This window comes from Chelonia mydas, chromosome 5 (assembly GCF_015237465.2).
Source record: "Chelonia mydas isolate rCheMyd1 chromosome 5, rCheMyd1.pri.v2, whole genome shotgun sequence".
Taxonomy (NCBI): Eukaryota; Metazoa; Chordata; order Testudines; family Cheloniidae; genus Chelonia; species Chelonia mydas.
This window is the reverse complement of record NC_051245.2, coordinates 40,614,590-40,627,664: the sequence shown is the minus strand read 5'-3', so window position 1 is coordinate 40,627,664 and position 13,075 is coordinate 40,614,590. Positions and strand designations below refer to the sequence as shown.

Sequence of the window (13,075 nt, the reverse complement as noted above, 5' to 3'; positions counted from 1 at the left end):
GGCCAGGAGCCAATTACTAACTATCAGGCTGGGTTAGCATGCCAGGAGATCAGACTCAAGAGACAAACTAGAGGGCAGGGATCAAGAGCCAGTTACCAAGAATGAGAATACCTGGAGGTCAGGATTGGGTGATGAAACCAGAAGACAGGAACCAGGATGCAGTTACCCAGAGTCAGGATACCAGGAGATCAGGATCATATAGCAGGAACAGGTAAATGCCAGACCAGCAGTCTATGGCAGGGTGAAGCTCAAGTTTTACAGACAAATTCCTTTTCCTCCTCTGGCTTAAATAGGGGCTACAACCCAGCCAAGAACCTTGGGGCTCTCCCAATCAGAGAGTAGTGTTTTTAGGGCAGTTGGACCTACTCCCACATGCCATCTGTGAGCTGCTGGATGTAGGATGGGAGTGTGATAATTCAGGACCCCCTTGGGCCTGCATTCAAGATCTGTAGGAGCTGACACATAAATGCCCAGGTAATCTTTTAGTGCTGGACTTAACAGTGTACAAAGCACATATCTAATACTAATTTCCTGTCCTTTTTTGAATTTTAGTTTTAAAGGAAAAAACTACTGGCATTTTATGAGGGTAGCTAAAATTTTAGTCCAAGTTTGAATGATTACAACAATTTATATAATTACTTTTTGAAATATATATTACGTTTTATTACGCTGAGAGATAAATATAGTAATACCTGTCTTAAGTAAACGTTGGGAGAGACCAACAAAAATCCAGTGCTTAATGGAGGTTGTCATTAATAAAGGTGGAGCGGAATGTACTCAATACATTTGGGCATATTTTAGGGTGATTTCTTAAGACTAATTGTCATACACATTGTAAGGAGAGTGATCACTTTAGATAAGCTATTACCAGCAGGAGAGTGGGGTGGGGGGGAGAGAAAACCTTTTGTAGTGGTAAACACCCATTTTTTCATGGTTTGTATGTATAAGAACATCTTCTGTATTTTCCACAGTATGCATCCGATGAAGTGAGCTGTAGCTCACGAAAGCTTATGCTCAAATAAATTGGTTAGTCTCTAAGGTGCCACAAGTACTCCTTTTCTTTTTGTCTAACAAGAGTGTCCTACTGTGCAGATTTCACTATACTAACCCTTGTGTATTATGGTTTAACATGCCTTAATTGTATTGTGTGACATGGATTTTTCCCTTGCTTCTTCTCTGTGCCTCTCTCTTTTCTACTCTGGTCCCATTCTCCCCTCACCTCCATTTAATTTGAAATCAGTGCCATTCAGCGCTTTTCAGCTTTCTTACACTCATTCTTTATTATCTGCCTGTTGTATCTTTGAGGAATTTGCTGACTGACTTTTGTTCCTCTTTCTCTCTTTTTACTTCTGGGTGCTGTAATATCCCTGGTGACTCATCATCATAATCTTCTCATAGTTATTTTTGCTTTGCTTAATTCTTGATTTCATTCTTTCTGCCCTTTCTAACTCAGATGGATTGCATGTAGGTTTTTTCTAAATCCTTACTGCTTTCCATTTTTTACTCATATTTCTGATCATATTCTTCTTTCCTGATTTCTCCTTTTATACTTCTCTCTCTTTCTCTTAACTTTCTTCAGAGTCTCTTTCCTTTATCTTAATTCTTTTACACTTATGTTGCTTTTTCTCTGTCCTAATTTCCCTACTTCTTCATTTATTCAGTATCCTGGCCATTTCATTTGTACTGACATCTTCAGTTGCACTTACATATTAAATCTGGAATTAATGTCTTTTACTTCTTTCACAATGCAAATTCAGGCCCAACTTCAGTTTACTTTTGATCTTAGAATTCAGTCCACTGATATTCTTTGGCTAGAATACCACTGGTAAAAAGTTTGGTTAAGGTCAGGCTTGACAAAGCCCTGGCTGGGATGATTTAACTGGGACTTGGTCCTGCTTCGAGCAGGGGGTTGGACTAGATGACCTTCTGGGGTCCCTTCCAACCCTGATATTCTATGATTCTATGGTTCTATGATTTGGCATTCTTTAAGCTTTTATGTCTACATATCTTTATTGCTTTTTGCAGATAAATACTTTTTTACCAAACTTTTTATATCCAAATCTTGTATTTCATGGCATCTTTTCACCATATTAAAGTCTCAGTTTAAGGGATCAATGGGATGAAGTAGTCAGTCTTCATTAAATTCTCACCTTTTCTCACTGACACCTTCAGAAGTATGTGGTGTAATAAAGTAACTCTTTGCTATTCACACTACAGTCTTCAGTACATCTAGAATATAAATCTGGTATCTGCATGGAAAGGCACAGTCCCTTTATTATTATTACTGTGATGATCTGTAATGTTAACTGGAAGTTGACAATCTCATTTAAAAATTTTTAATAGAATCCCCTTTTATCTCTACACCCGGTAAGATTTTTCAGGGGAATCTTCAGATGGGGAAAATGTTAAACAGTTTAAGTTTATGTCCTGAAAGATTCGTAGTTCAGTTCTGTTTTTCAATGTAAATGAAAGTAGAATTATTCTAATGATATTACTATGAGGAGGATATAAGTTCATTCAGGCTTGCAGCAATTTAAATTGCACTAGAACTATAATTCTGGTAATCAGTGTTACCCGTTTGTTATATAGTAATTTCTTTAAGGTTTAAAAAAAAATCGAAAATTGCTGAGACTTGTGAATTGTTTCAAGATTTATGATGGACCTTATTGCTAGTCAGTTTTTGAAAGGAGAAGAATGTTTGATTAATGTAAACATTAAGAGTCTACAAAACTGTCATCATTTATATGAAAAATTTGTTTGTACCCTTTCCTTTCTGTTGGCATTTTGTGTAGCGTCAGCATTCATTACTCCTCAAGTAATTTAAAAAAGTATTACTCCTTAAAGTTCCTAGTATCCATAAACAAAAAAAAGCTTCTTAAGACTTCATTTTTCATTCAGAAATGAAGTAATGCTTCTGCCCTTTCCTTTGACCATTTTCATTCTTTGAAATCAGCATACTCAACTCCTACTAGACATATTCCTTAAAGGCTTTCAGAACAATATTTGACTTTTCAATTGAGAAGACATCTGCTAATAGAAACATTGAGATCAGCAGAAAAGAGCTAATGAGTACTGGAAACAAAAAGGTGATAGAAAGAACACAGTAATCAGAAATATATTTCCTATCACCAACCATCTCAGTAACTGTTATAAAAATATACGTATTTCCCTAAGCCTCAGGACTTTTAGTCAAAAATTCATTTATAAAGTATTATGAGAAATGGAATCCATGTAACAGTTCTTCCTAAAGCCTCACTTTAATAAAGATGAGGAGCAGCTGCACACTCTGGACATAAGAACAGCATTGGCTTTCTCCTTCAACTGGTCCAAAGAGTTCTGCTTGTCTTCACAGCTGTTTGTGGCAATCATGGACAGGATGAAAGGGCCGGGGGACAGGGTCTTGGAGCCGCAGCCCGGTCATGGCAAGAGCAACCTGGGCAGCTGTGGGGAGCCGCGGACCCTCCACCTGCCCTGGGTGTGGGGTTCGGGGGATGGAGACACAGGATGGGGGCTGCTCTCGCCGCCGCCCCCCCCACGGGCAGGTGGAGAGTCTGTGGCTCTACAGCTGTTGTCCTGGCTGGGGGAAGGGGGAGGAGCAGGGCCTCAGGGGGAAGAGTAGGGGCAGGGACAGGGGCAGGGCCCCTTTCAAAAAGTGAGAGGACCATGGCCCCTTGGCCCCTCCTGTTCTGGTGCCCCTGTATCTTGTGCTTTAGAGTACAGCAAGATGCAGGAGTCATATTGTCAATCAGTAACATTGAGTTTGAAGGCGAGCATCTAAAGACTCTAAATTCAGCCGACACCTATCAAGAGTATTTAAAAGGATTCAGCCTCAAAGCAGGATCTTGAGATGAGTCCCTTGACCTGGTTACATTCACTGACAGCAGGTTCCCATGTTGAAATAGACCCATTCATCTCTTCAAGCCTAGCAGATCTCTCTTACCACTTACTCTGAAGTGGTCTGCATCATCAAAGCAAAAGTCTTCAGCGTATATCGTGGCTTTGACATCTTTGTTATGTCAGTGCCTAAAGTCAATGTTATTGAGCTCTTACTCCTTTAGAAATCAGGCATTACAACTGCAGCTGTACCAAAAACTAGAAAACACACAAAGAGAGCAGGACTTCATTACACCACTATCAAAGACTGACTCTGGGCTTCTCTGTATTGTACTGAAGTCTCCAGATACCCTTCTCCAAGTGCAATATTTGGAGAACAACTCAGAGGTTTTAAGTGTGGCAGTGTATGTGAGTACATTACTCCAGTCATTCAGGTTTGTAACTGAGGTGACCTCAGAGGTGACAGTATCATAAGGGGAAGTTCTATGGCCTTTGTTAACTAGATGATCACAATGGTCTCTTCTGGCCTTAGAATCTGTGAATCTGTCAATCATTTATTCATGGTGCAGCTGTACTAATGTTGATGCAGGTCAGAGCTGAAGGAGCCCTGGTCAATTGCATCCAGGTCAATACCTACTCTGTTTGTATCCAAGTCAATCCAGCACAGGTGATAACTGTAGAGTTGAAGCCAGTCTCTGTGTTTTGGTTGGGAAATCCTGTCAGAATGATATTTTTAAAGAGTGGCAATTTTACTTACAAGTTTTTTCAATTTATCATTCAAAGTTTGGGATTGTACTTTTCAGGTGATGTGTTTTTCTATCTTTAGAGATAAACCAGATATATGTATGTATACATATTACATACAAAAAACCTGTTAAAATGACATCATTTAGGTTGCAAAGTCAAGCACACTAAAGTTTGGAAATGTCAGATTTACTGTTGCCCATATATTCAGAATATGTCCTCTCCTGTTTCCATCCTGTGCACTGAATAAGGCGGGGTCTGTGGGAAAAAGTAATATGTAAGGTAGTATCACAATGTATATGCAGAGGCAGAATTAAGGCTGCACAGGCAACTGTCAAATTGTCATTTCCTAACTTAAGTGCTTGATTTTGCAACCTAAATGCCATTGTTTTAACAGTTTTTTGTATGTAATTTCCTAAATAGTCTTTTAAGGAAAAAGGTAAAGAGAAATTCTACTATGCACACCTGTGACAACCTCTCAGTCTTGAACAGGTTTTGAATCCTGAATGTTCAGCAACATAGCACCAACTTCTATCACTTGAAAAGCAGGTCTAACTATGGGCATGTCTATACTTACAGCTGCATCGACACTACTGCGGTCGATGCAGCTGTGTCAATTTAGCAGGTCTGGTGAAGATCCACTAAGTCGATGGCAGAGCACTCCCCTGTCAACTTCTGCACTCCAGCTCCCCAAGAAGAGTAAGATAAGTTGGCAGGAGAGTGTTTCCCATCAACACAACGCAGTGTAGACATCGCTGTAAGTCGTTCTAAGTTACGTCGACTTCAGTTCCGTAAGTTATGGAACTGAAGTAGCATAACTTCGGTTGGCTTACAGCTGTAGTGTAGACCAGCCCTCTGTTAGCTGTCGCCAGGCAAAGGCTGTTAGCCTGGGGTGTGGGGTGGAGATAGGTCCAGATGCTGGATCAGTGGGTGTGGGGAGCCTCGCCTGACTCCCCCTTTCCCCTGTCCTAGGAATCCTCCATGTGATACCCCCAGAAAAAAAAAAGAAAAAGGATAGGCTGCTTGGGCCATGTGTTGATTCCAGGAAGTTGTGGGGGGAGTCAGGCCTCCCTATCTTTCTTTCTCCTCTTGAGGAGTTCTGGGGGATCTGACTTCATGCGGCATCTCCAGAGAGTGAGGAAATCAGCTTCTGGGTCCAGCTGCTGAGGCTGGGGGGATGTGGTGTTTACAGGATGTGATCCTGGCCCTGTTCCTTCTCCATGTATTGCCCTCAGAGAGGGGCATGTGCTGGGTCCTGATATGCGGGGAGTTCAGCCCAACTCTTTCTCCTCCCCACTGCTACAAATGCGCTGGCAGCTCCGGTACAGTGTCTGCTGCTGTTTTGGCAGCAGCATGAGCCCAGCCTTAGAATATTTGTTTATTATTCTGTCAGGCTGCCAGAATTTTCCCAAGGAAAGCTAGAGAAGACAAGTGCCAAATTTTAACAGTTAAACTCTCAGCAATGGCTGAATGGAGTTTCATAGGGCAAAGAGAAGGCACTGCTGTAGCCTGATGGTTGTGCCTCTGTGAATAGCAGAGGCTTGCTGCAAACAAAGATGTGGGATCTTCGTAAAGGAAAGATTAGAAGAGGTTGGAGGGGTAATTTACAAAGGAAACAGTGCAGAAATTACAGGGCAGTGCCATGTTCAGTATTTTATTGTACTTAAAAATATTTTTAAACTTGTAGGAAACTTCTTGCTTAGTTTCCAAGTCATGATTTTATGGCCTTTCTATGATAGGAACTTGAACTACAATATACTGAGAGTTATGGTGATTATATAAATATTTGCATAGTGCAGTAAGTTTTACCATACTTGTTTACTTAACCCCTTTCTCAATGAATTCATCTCAGATTTCTGAACACCACAAACTGGCTTAGAAATACAGGTAGACCAGTAAAAATATCAAAAATGAACTCTGAGGCTGCTCTTAAAAATCAGTAATGTTTATTAACAGTTAAAAATTTCTGTCAAAAAAGTTCTTCTGTTCTAGCTTAAAGACAATATTCTTAATCTGTTTCAAATGTTTTAACTTACCTTGTAAATCTTGTAGTTGCAGAATTGCAAAAGATAAATTATCCTAGACTATGCTATTTTACACAGATTTCAGAAAAGATCATCTTGCAATGTTAAATTCAGAGGTTAGCAATAAGTTGACTTTGTTATTTTGAACCTAAACGTTGCATAGACAAAAAAGTGTAAGTAATAGCAGTGAATTATATTGTTCCTGTAATTCTTCCTTGGAGAAAACACAGTCTTCTACATCACCAACAGTGCCCTAGATGAGAAAGCTATTTAATACATGTCTGGGCTCAGTAATTGATTGTGAGAAGTTAGTAGGTTAAATGTAAATAGTGATTCCAAATTCTTTAAATTTGGAAGGTGCTTAGAATTGGGACTAAACCTTGTCCAGTCTCATTCTTAGACCTAAAATGTTTTTTGTCAAAGCTAGTCAGTGAACAATAGTAGGTCTTCAAACTGCAACTGAGTGTTTAATGTGATGTTACAAATCTGTTTCTTGATCCCTTAAATGCATACCTAAGAACAGCTATGGCAACTGAGCCTGAATCTGTCACCAAAAAGATTTTGTGTTTTAGTTTCTTCAGTTGGTTTTTGTGTGTGTTTATAAGGAGATACCTGATGGATTGATTGCAAAGTGAACTGTGACATGATTCTGAGTGTAAAGATATACGGAAACTGTTGTAACACTTAACTTTGTTTAAGTTAGTTCGTGCCTGCCTAAGATTACAAAATAGACACTTCATTCTGAATACCAGTTGTAAAACAATAAAGCAAGTGTCAGAATCAGAGCCACAAAATAAAGCAGTGAGCTAACATAATGTAGTTTAGGACCATTTTATTTGTAAGTAGTATAACCATGTCCTTTTTATATTAATGTTAATATCTAATACATTTTTATTTTAATTTTACTTTAGCCGTGTCCTTCAGGGTCCCGGGATTTTCGAGAAAAACAGTGTGCAGACTTCGACAATATGCCCTTCCGGGGAAAGTATTATAACTGGAAGCCCTACACTGGAGGTAATGTGTAGCTTGGCAGAGATATAAATGTGACATCTCTGAAAACACTCAGTTGACTAATCTTGAACTTTGATTTTTCAGTAGCCAACTGTTGACCCATTAATTAAAAATACAAAATTCACTAAAGGGCATATCAATGGAAGGGCCATATTGGGGTGTTGACATATTGAATGTGTGACAGGGGGTGCTATGCAAGAAAAATGCACCACTTCATAATGTAAAGCCTTTCCCCATCAACTCCCTTAGCAGCAGTATGCAGATACGGGACATGGGTGGGTGGTCCACTACTACACTTGGACACTGTACTGAGGTGTACAGTATGAAAGTCCCAATAGAGTTCCCCTACCTGGAACTCCACCATCCTGGATGGTGTGTGCGTACATAAGAGCCATTGAGCTACAACAGCTTCCATTGTGTGGGAAAGGACAGCTTTGTTCCCCTGAGCATCTGTACTGTGCTCAGCATAGCTATTTGTGCCAGATATTTTTTTCCACTTTGGGACAGATTTGTTAGATTTAGTTTATGCCAGCTGCGTGCCTATCATCACGCTGATCAGTTAGCTTGTATATTGTATGCCTTTCCCCTACAAACTAAAAGATCAAAGCAGACAAAAGGTAAGCTCTTTAGGACAAGGAATGTCTCTTCCTATGTGTTTGTACAGGATCTGGTACACTGGGCCTCAATCCTGATTGGGAGTTGTGGATGCTACCGAATGTAGTATAGATAAATTAATAGACTAATTTGCAAATAAATTACACTAATTGCATTGGGAGAATGCCAGGATTACTCAAAGCTAAACTGAAGATATATATAAATAATATATTTTTTACCTCCCAAGACCTAATTTCAAGCCTCTAAGTGTGTATCTCTGAGCCTTAAGAGCTGATGCTATTACTAAAACCAAATTCAGAGCAGTGAGCTGTGGTACCTACACTGCTTTACATGTTAACTGTTGCAGTAGAAACACAATCATGGATGCCTCTACTCTGCAGTTTCAGCTTCTTGTGGCAGTTAGTAACTGACATAAGTTAAAGAAGTCCTCAGCTGCTCTAATTTACTTCATGGGACCAGCCCTGCACAGAGTGGCCCCATGACTGGCAGAATGCAAAGATGAGCTTTGCATCTTCTTCTCTCCTGACTTGTGCTGTTTGTTCTTCAGCCATAGTCAAGGATCTGTCCCACCGTTTCTTTCTTTTCCTCTTTTTTGCTCCTTAGAAGAAAAGCAGAGATGGAGAAGGATGGTCTTTTGATTTAGATATAGGGCTAGTTGTCAGTAAACAGGGGTCCTTACTTTATGCCGACTTTCCCACACTTCCTGTCCCTAATCTTGAAGCTATCCTTGGGCCGGTGAAGCTCTGGCACAGATTAGAGCAACATCTGGGCTGCTTCAATTTCTGTTTGATTGCCAGTAACTCCCTGACCTACCTCCTTCATCCAGTCACCGCCCCCCTCTCCCCCCCACCAACTTTATGCTTTCAACAGTTTAGCTAGCTTTGCAGTCATTTTGGCTACTAAAGTGACACAGGATCTGGCCCTCCATTGTTGACTCTAAGGGACAGAGATCTTGTCTAAGGATTTGCTTTATAAAAATTCTGTTCTCAGTTACTCCAGATTACATTGGCATGGCTTAGAGGAGAATTTCACTCAATTAGGATACAGGCAGTATATTCATGATGTTGTATTCTGGAGTTATGATAATCTATAAACGTTATTTGATTTCAGCTTTGACTATTATATACCCTTAATAATGCCTTAACTATCTAGTGAAAATCCTTGCTGGCTTTAAAGAATGTGATACAATTGTCACGTTAAGAATTGGATTTAATTTTTTTCAAGCTTAAGCATGTATAATATGTTTTTTCTCTTTCTACATTTTCATCATCTTATAGGCATGATGATGTAGCTTTGCCCATACTTGAACCAAACACTGAATGACAGGATTAGGGCAGGGTGCAGATTTTGGTTTTATCTTGTAGCTGATTCAGTCTTCCTTTATACAGGAGGTGGGGTTTTTTAAAAAAAAAAAAACCAAAAAACCAGAATGTCTGGTTAAACAATATTTTTCTATTTGATCTCAAGTTTAAATAGCAAATCTTCAGCAGAACTTCCCTGTCTAGGAAGTTAATTGTCTGACTTTTCCTATAATCCTACTCAGATTATAAAGGCAGGTGGGACCACTGTGATCATCTAGTCTTATCTCCTGGATAACGTTGGCCATAAAACTTCCCTGAATTAATTCTCATTTGAACTAGGGTATGTCTTTGTAGAAAAATATACAATCTTGATTTAAAAATTTCTAGAGATTAAGAACACACCATAACCCTCAGTAAATTGCTCTGCTGTTTAATTACCCTCACTGTTAAAAAAATGTCACCTTATTTCTAGTCTAAATGTGTCCAGCTTGAGCTTCCAGCCACTGGTTCTTGTCCACTAGATTAAAGAGCCCTCTTATCACATTTTTGTTTCCTAGGTAAGTACTTATATACTGGTCAAATCACCCTTTAACCGTCTCTTTGTAGAGACAGAGTTAAGGAGCTCAATTTATTTAGCTCTATCAAGGAATATATTCCAATCTGTTAGTCATTCTCTGAAGCCTCCCCTATTTCTTAATATCCTTGTATTGTGGGCACCACAACTGGACACAGAATTCTAGTAGCAGTCACACCAGTGCCAAGTGTGTTATATTACCCACCCCCCAAGTCTTTTTCAGGTCACTGCTTTCCAAAATAGAGTCCCCCCATAATAGAGCCTACAATCTTGGTTCTTAACTATGACTTTACATTTAGCCATTTTGAAAGGCATATTGTCTGCTTGTGCCCAGAGTACTAAGTAATCCGGTTCTCTCTATTTTAGTGACCTGTTCTTTTCTTTATTTACCACTTTTCCAGTCTGTCTCATCTGCCAACTGTTTCAATAACTCTTCAACTGAGAATCAGTTGGAGTACGGCTGTCAAGTGATAAACAAAAATTAATCGCGATTAATCATGCTGTTAATAAGAGAATACCATTTAAATATTTTTGGATGTTTTCTACATTTTCAAATATATTTATTTCAGTTACAACACAGAATACAAAGTGTACAGTGCTCACTTTATTTTTTTACTACAAATATTTGCACTGTAAAAAAGAAACAAGAAATAGTATTTCAATTCACCTCATACAAGTACTGTAGTGCAACCTCTTGATCATGAAAGCTGAACTTACAAATGTAGAATTATGTACAAAAAAAACTGCACTCAAAAACAAAACAATGTAAAACTTTAGCGCTCACAAGTCTACTCAGGCCTACTTTTTGTTCAGCCAATCACTCAGACAAAACAGGTTTGTTTACATTTGCAGAAGATAATGCTGCCCGCTTCTAATTCACGTCACCTGAATGTGAGAACAGGCATTCGCATGGCGCTGTTGTAGCTAGTGTCACAAGATATTTATGTGCCAGATGCGTTAAAGATTCATATGTCCCTTCATGCTTCAACTACCATTCCAGAGGACGTGTCCATGCTGATGACGGGTTCTGCTCGATAATGATCCGAAGCAGCGCGGATCAACGACTGTGCATTTTCATCATCTAAGTCAGATGCCATCACCAGAAGGTTGATTTTCTTTTTTGGTGGTTTGGGTTCTGTAGTTTCTGCATCAGAGTGTTGCTCTTCTAAGACTTCTGAAAGCACACTCCACACCTCATCCCTCTCGGATTTTGGAAGGCACTTCAGATTTTTAAACCTTGGGTTGAAGGCTGTAACTATCTTTAGAAATCTCACACTGTTACTTTTTGTTTTTTTAAAATCTACAGTGAAAGTGTTCTTAAAACCAAGAACATATGCTGGGTCATCATCCATGACTGCTATAAAACAAGAAATATATGGCAGAAGGCAGGTAAAACACAGAGCCAGAGACATAGAATTCTCTCCCAAATTCAGTCACAAGTTTAATTAACACATTATGTTTTTAAAACGAGCGTCATCAGCATGGAAGCATGTCTTCTGGCATGGTGGCCGAAGCATGGAAAGGGCATAGAAATGTTTTAGCATACCTGGCATGTAAATACCTTGCAACGCCGGCTACAAAAGTGCCATGCGAACGCCTGTTCTCAGTTTCAAGTGACATTGTAAATAAGAAGCAGGCAGCATTACCTCCAGCAAATGTAAATAGAACTTGTTTGTCTTAGCGATTGGCTAAACAAGAAGTAGGACTGAGTAGACTTGTAGGCTCTAAAGTTTTACCTTGTTTTGTTTCAGTGCAGTTATGTAACAAAAAAAAATTCTACGTTTGTAAATTGCACTTTCACGATAAAGAGATTGCACTTCAGTACTTGTATGAGGTGAATCGAAAAATACTATTTCTTTTGTTTATCATTTTACAGTGCAAATATTTGTAATAAAAAATATAAAGTAAGCACTGTACACTTTGTGTGTTATAATTGAAATCAATGTATTTGAAAATGTAGAAAAACATCCAAAATATTTATAATAAATATTAATTGCTATTCTATTATTGTTTAACAGTGCAATGAAAACTGCAATTAATTGTGATTATTTTTTTAAATCGCGATAAATTTTGAGTTAATTGCATGAGGTTATCTGATTAATTGACAGCCCTAATTAGGAGTGCTATCCATTAACCTAAAAATATACTGAAAGCTATGTCCTGTTTAGACATTTTGAATGTAAGCCTTAAAACTGCTAAGCAGGATATTTCTGTTCATTATCCTATCATAAAAAACAAAGGAAAAGTGACCTAATTAATATTATTGCTATTCCATGCTAGCTAGTAATAGTGAAATAAAATGGAAATCTTTGCTGTATATTTTCTTCATTGCCCACTCTCCACACATCTGAAAAGCTGTGCTCAAGAGCTGTGTTTAGTGCCTTGTTATTATATAATTGTTAGGGATCCTTTTTGGTGCTGTATGTGAGATAGTTTCTATGGCCTGATTTTTAAAAATTAGGTCTTTTTGTGCTCACAGTTTGTGCTTACAAATAATGATGATCCTTATCTCCCAGTATCGTCAGTGGTTGCTGAGGGCATTTTGCACCTCTCAGAAGTGCCTGTAAAAATCTTGCCCTCCTGGCAGTTATTTGCTGATTAAATGAGGAGCACCTAGACATCCAATTACTAGACATCTAAATATCCTCTTGAAAAAATTGAGCCAGCGGAATTATAAGCAGTCGAGAAAAGGGAAGGCAGGTTAAACTCACTTTAAATTCAGGCCCTACATCTCAAAACATTGTTCATTTTTTTAGGCATATTGTGAACTTTACTATATTTCAAAACTTGAAAGTACAGTAACCATTGCTATGCTACTGTTAGTGTTTTTTAAAGAACATCTTTATGTATTTTCAATTGTTCAGCAGGCATTAGGGTGGTATTATCATTAAAGACTCTTTCACCTTAACTCACCTGTAGGCTGTTTTGCTATAAGCTGAAGTAATCTTTTTAGAGAGAAAGAATCAAATAGA

At 38.7% G+C, this 13,075-nt stretch overlaps 1 protein-coding gene across 4 annotated transcripts in view; it reads left to right on the top strand.

Moving 5' to 3' along the window:
• The window catches only part of ADAMTS6 (ADAM metallopeptidase with thrombospondin type 1 motif 6), a 319,882-nt gene that overhangs the window by 224,614 nt on the left and 82,193 nt on the right, over positions 1–13,075 (top strand). For all 4 annotated transcript variants that reach the window (XM_007058991.4, XM_043546883.1, XM_037902909.2 and 1 more), the window contains one exon: positions 7,514–7,616. In XM_007058991.4, coding sequence (XP_007059053.2) covers positions 7,514–7,616 — 103 coding nt within the window. The remainder of the gene's footprint in view (positions 1–7,513; positions 7,617–13,075) is intronic.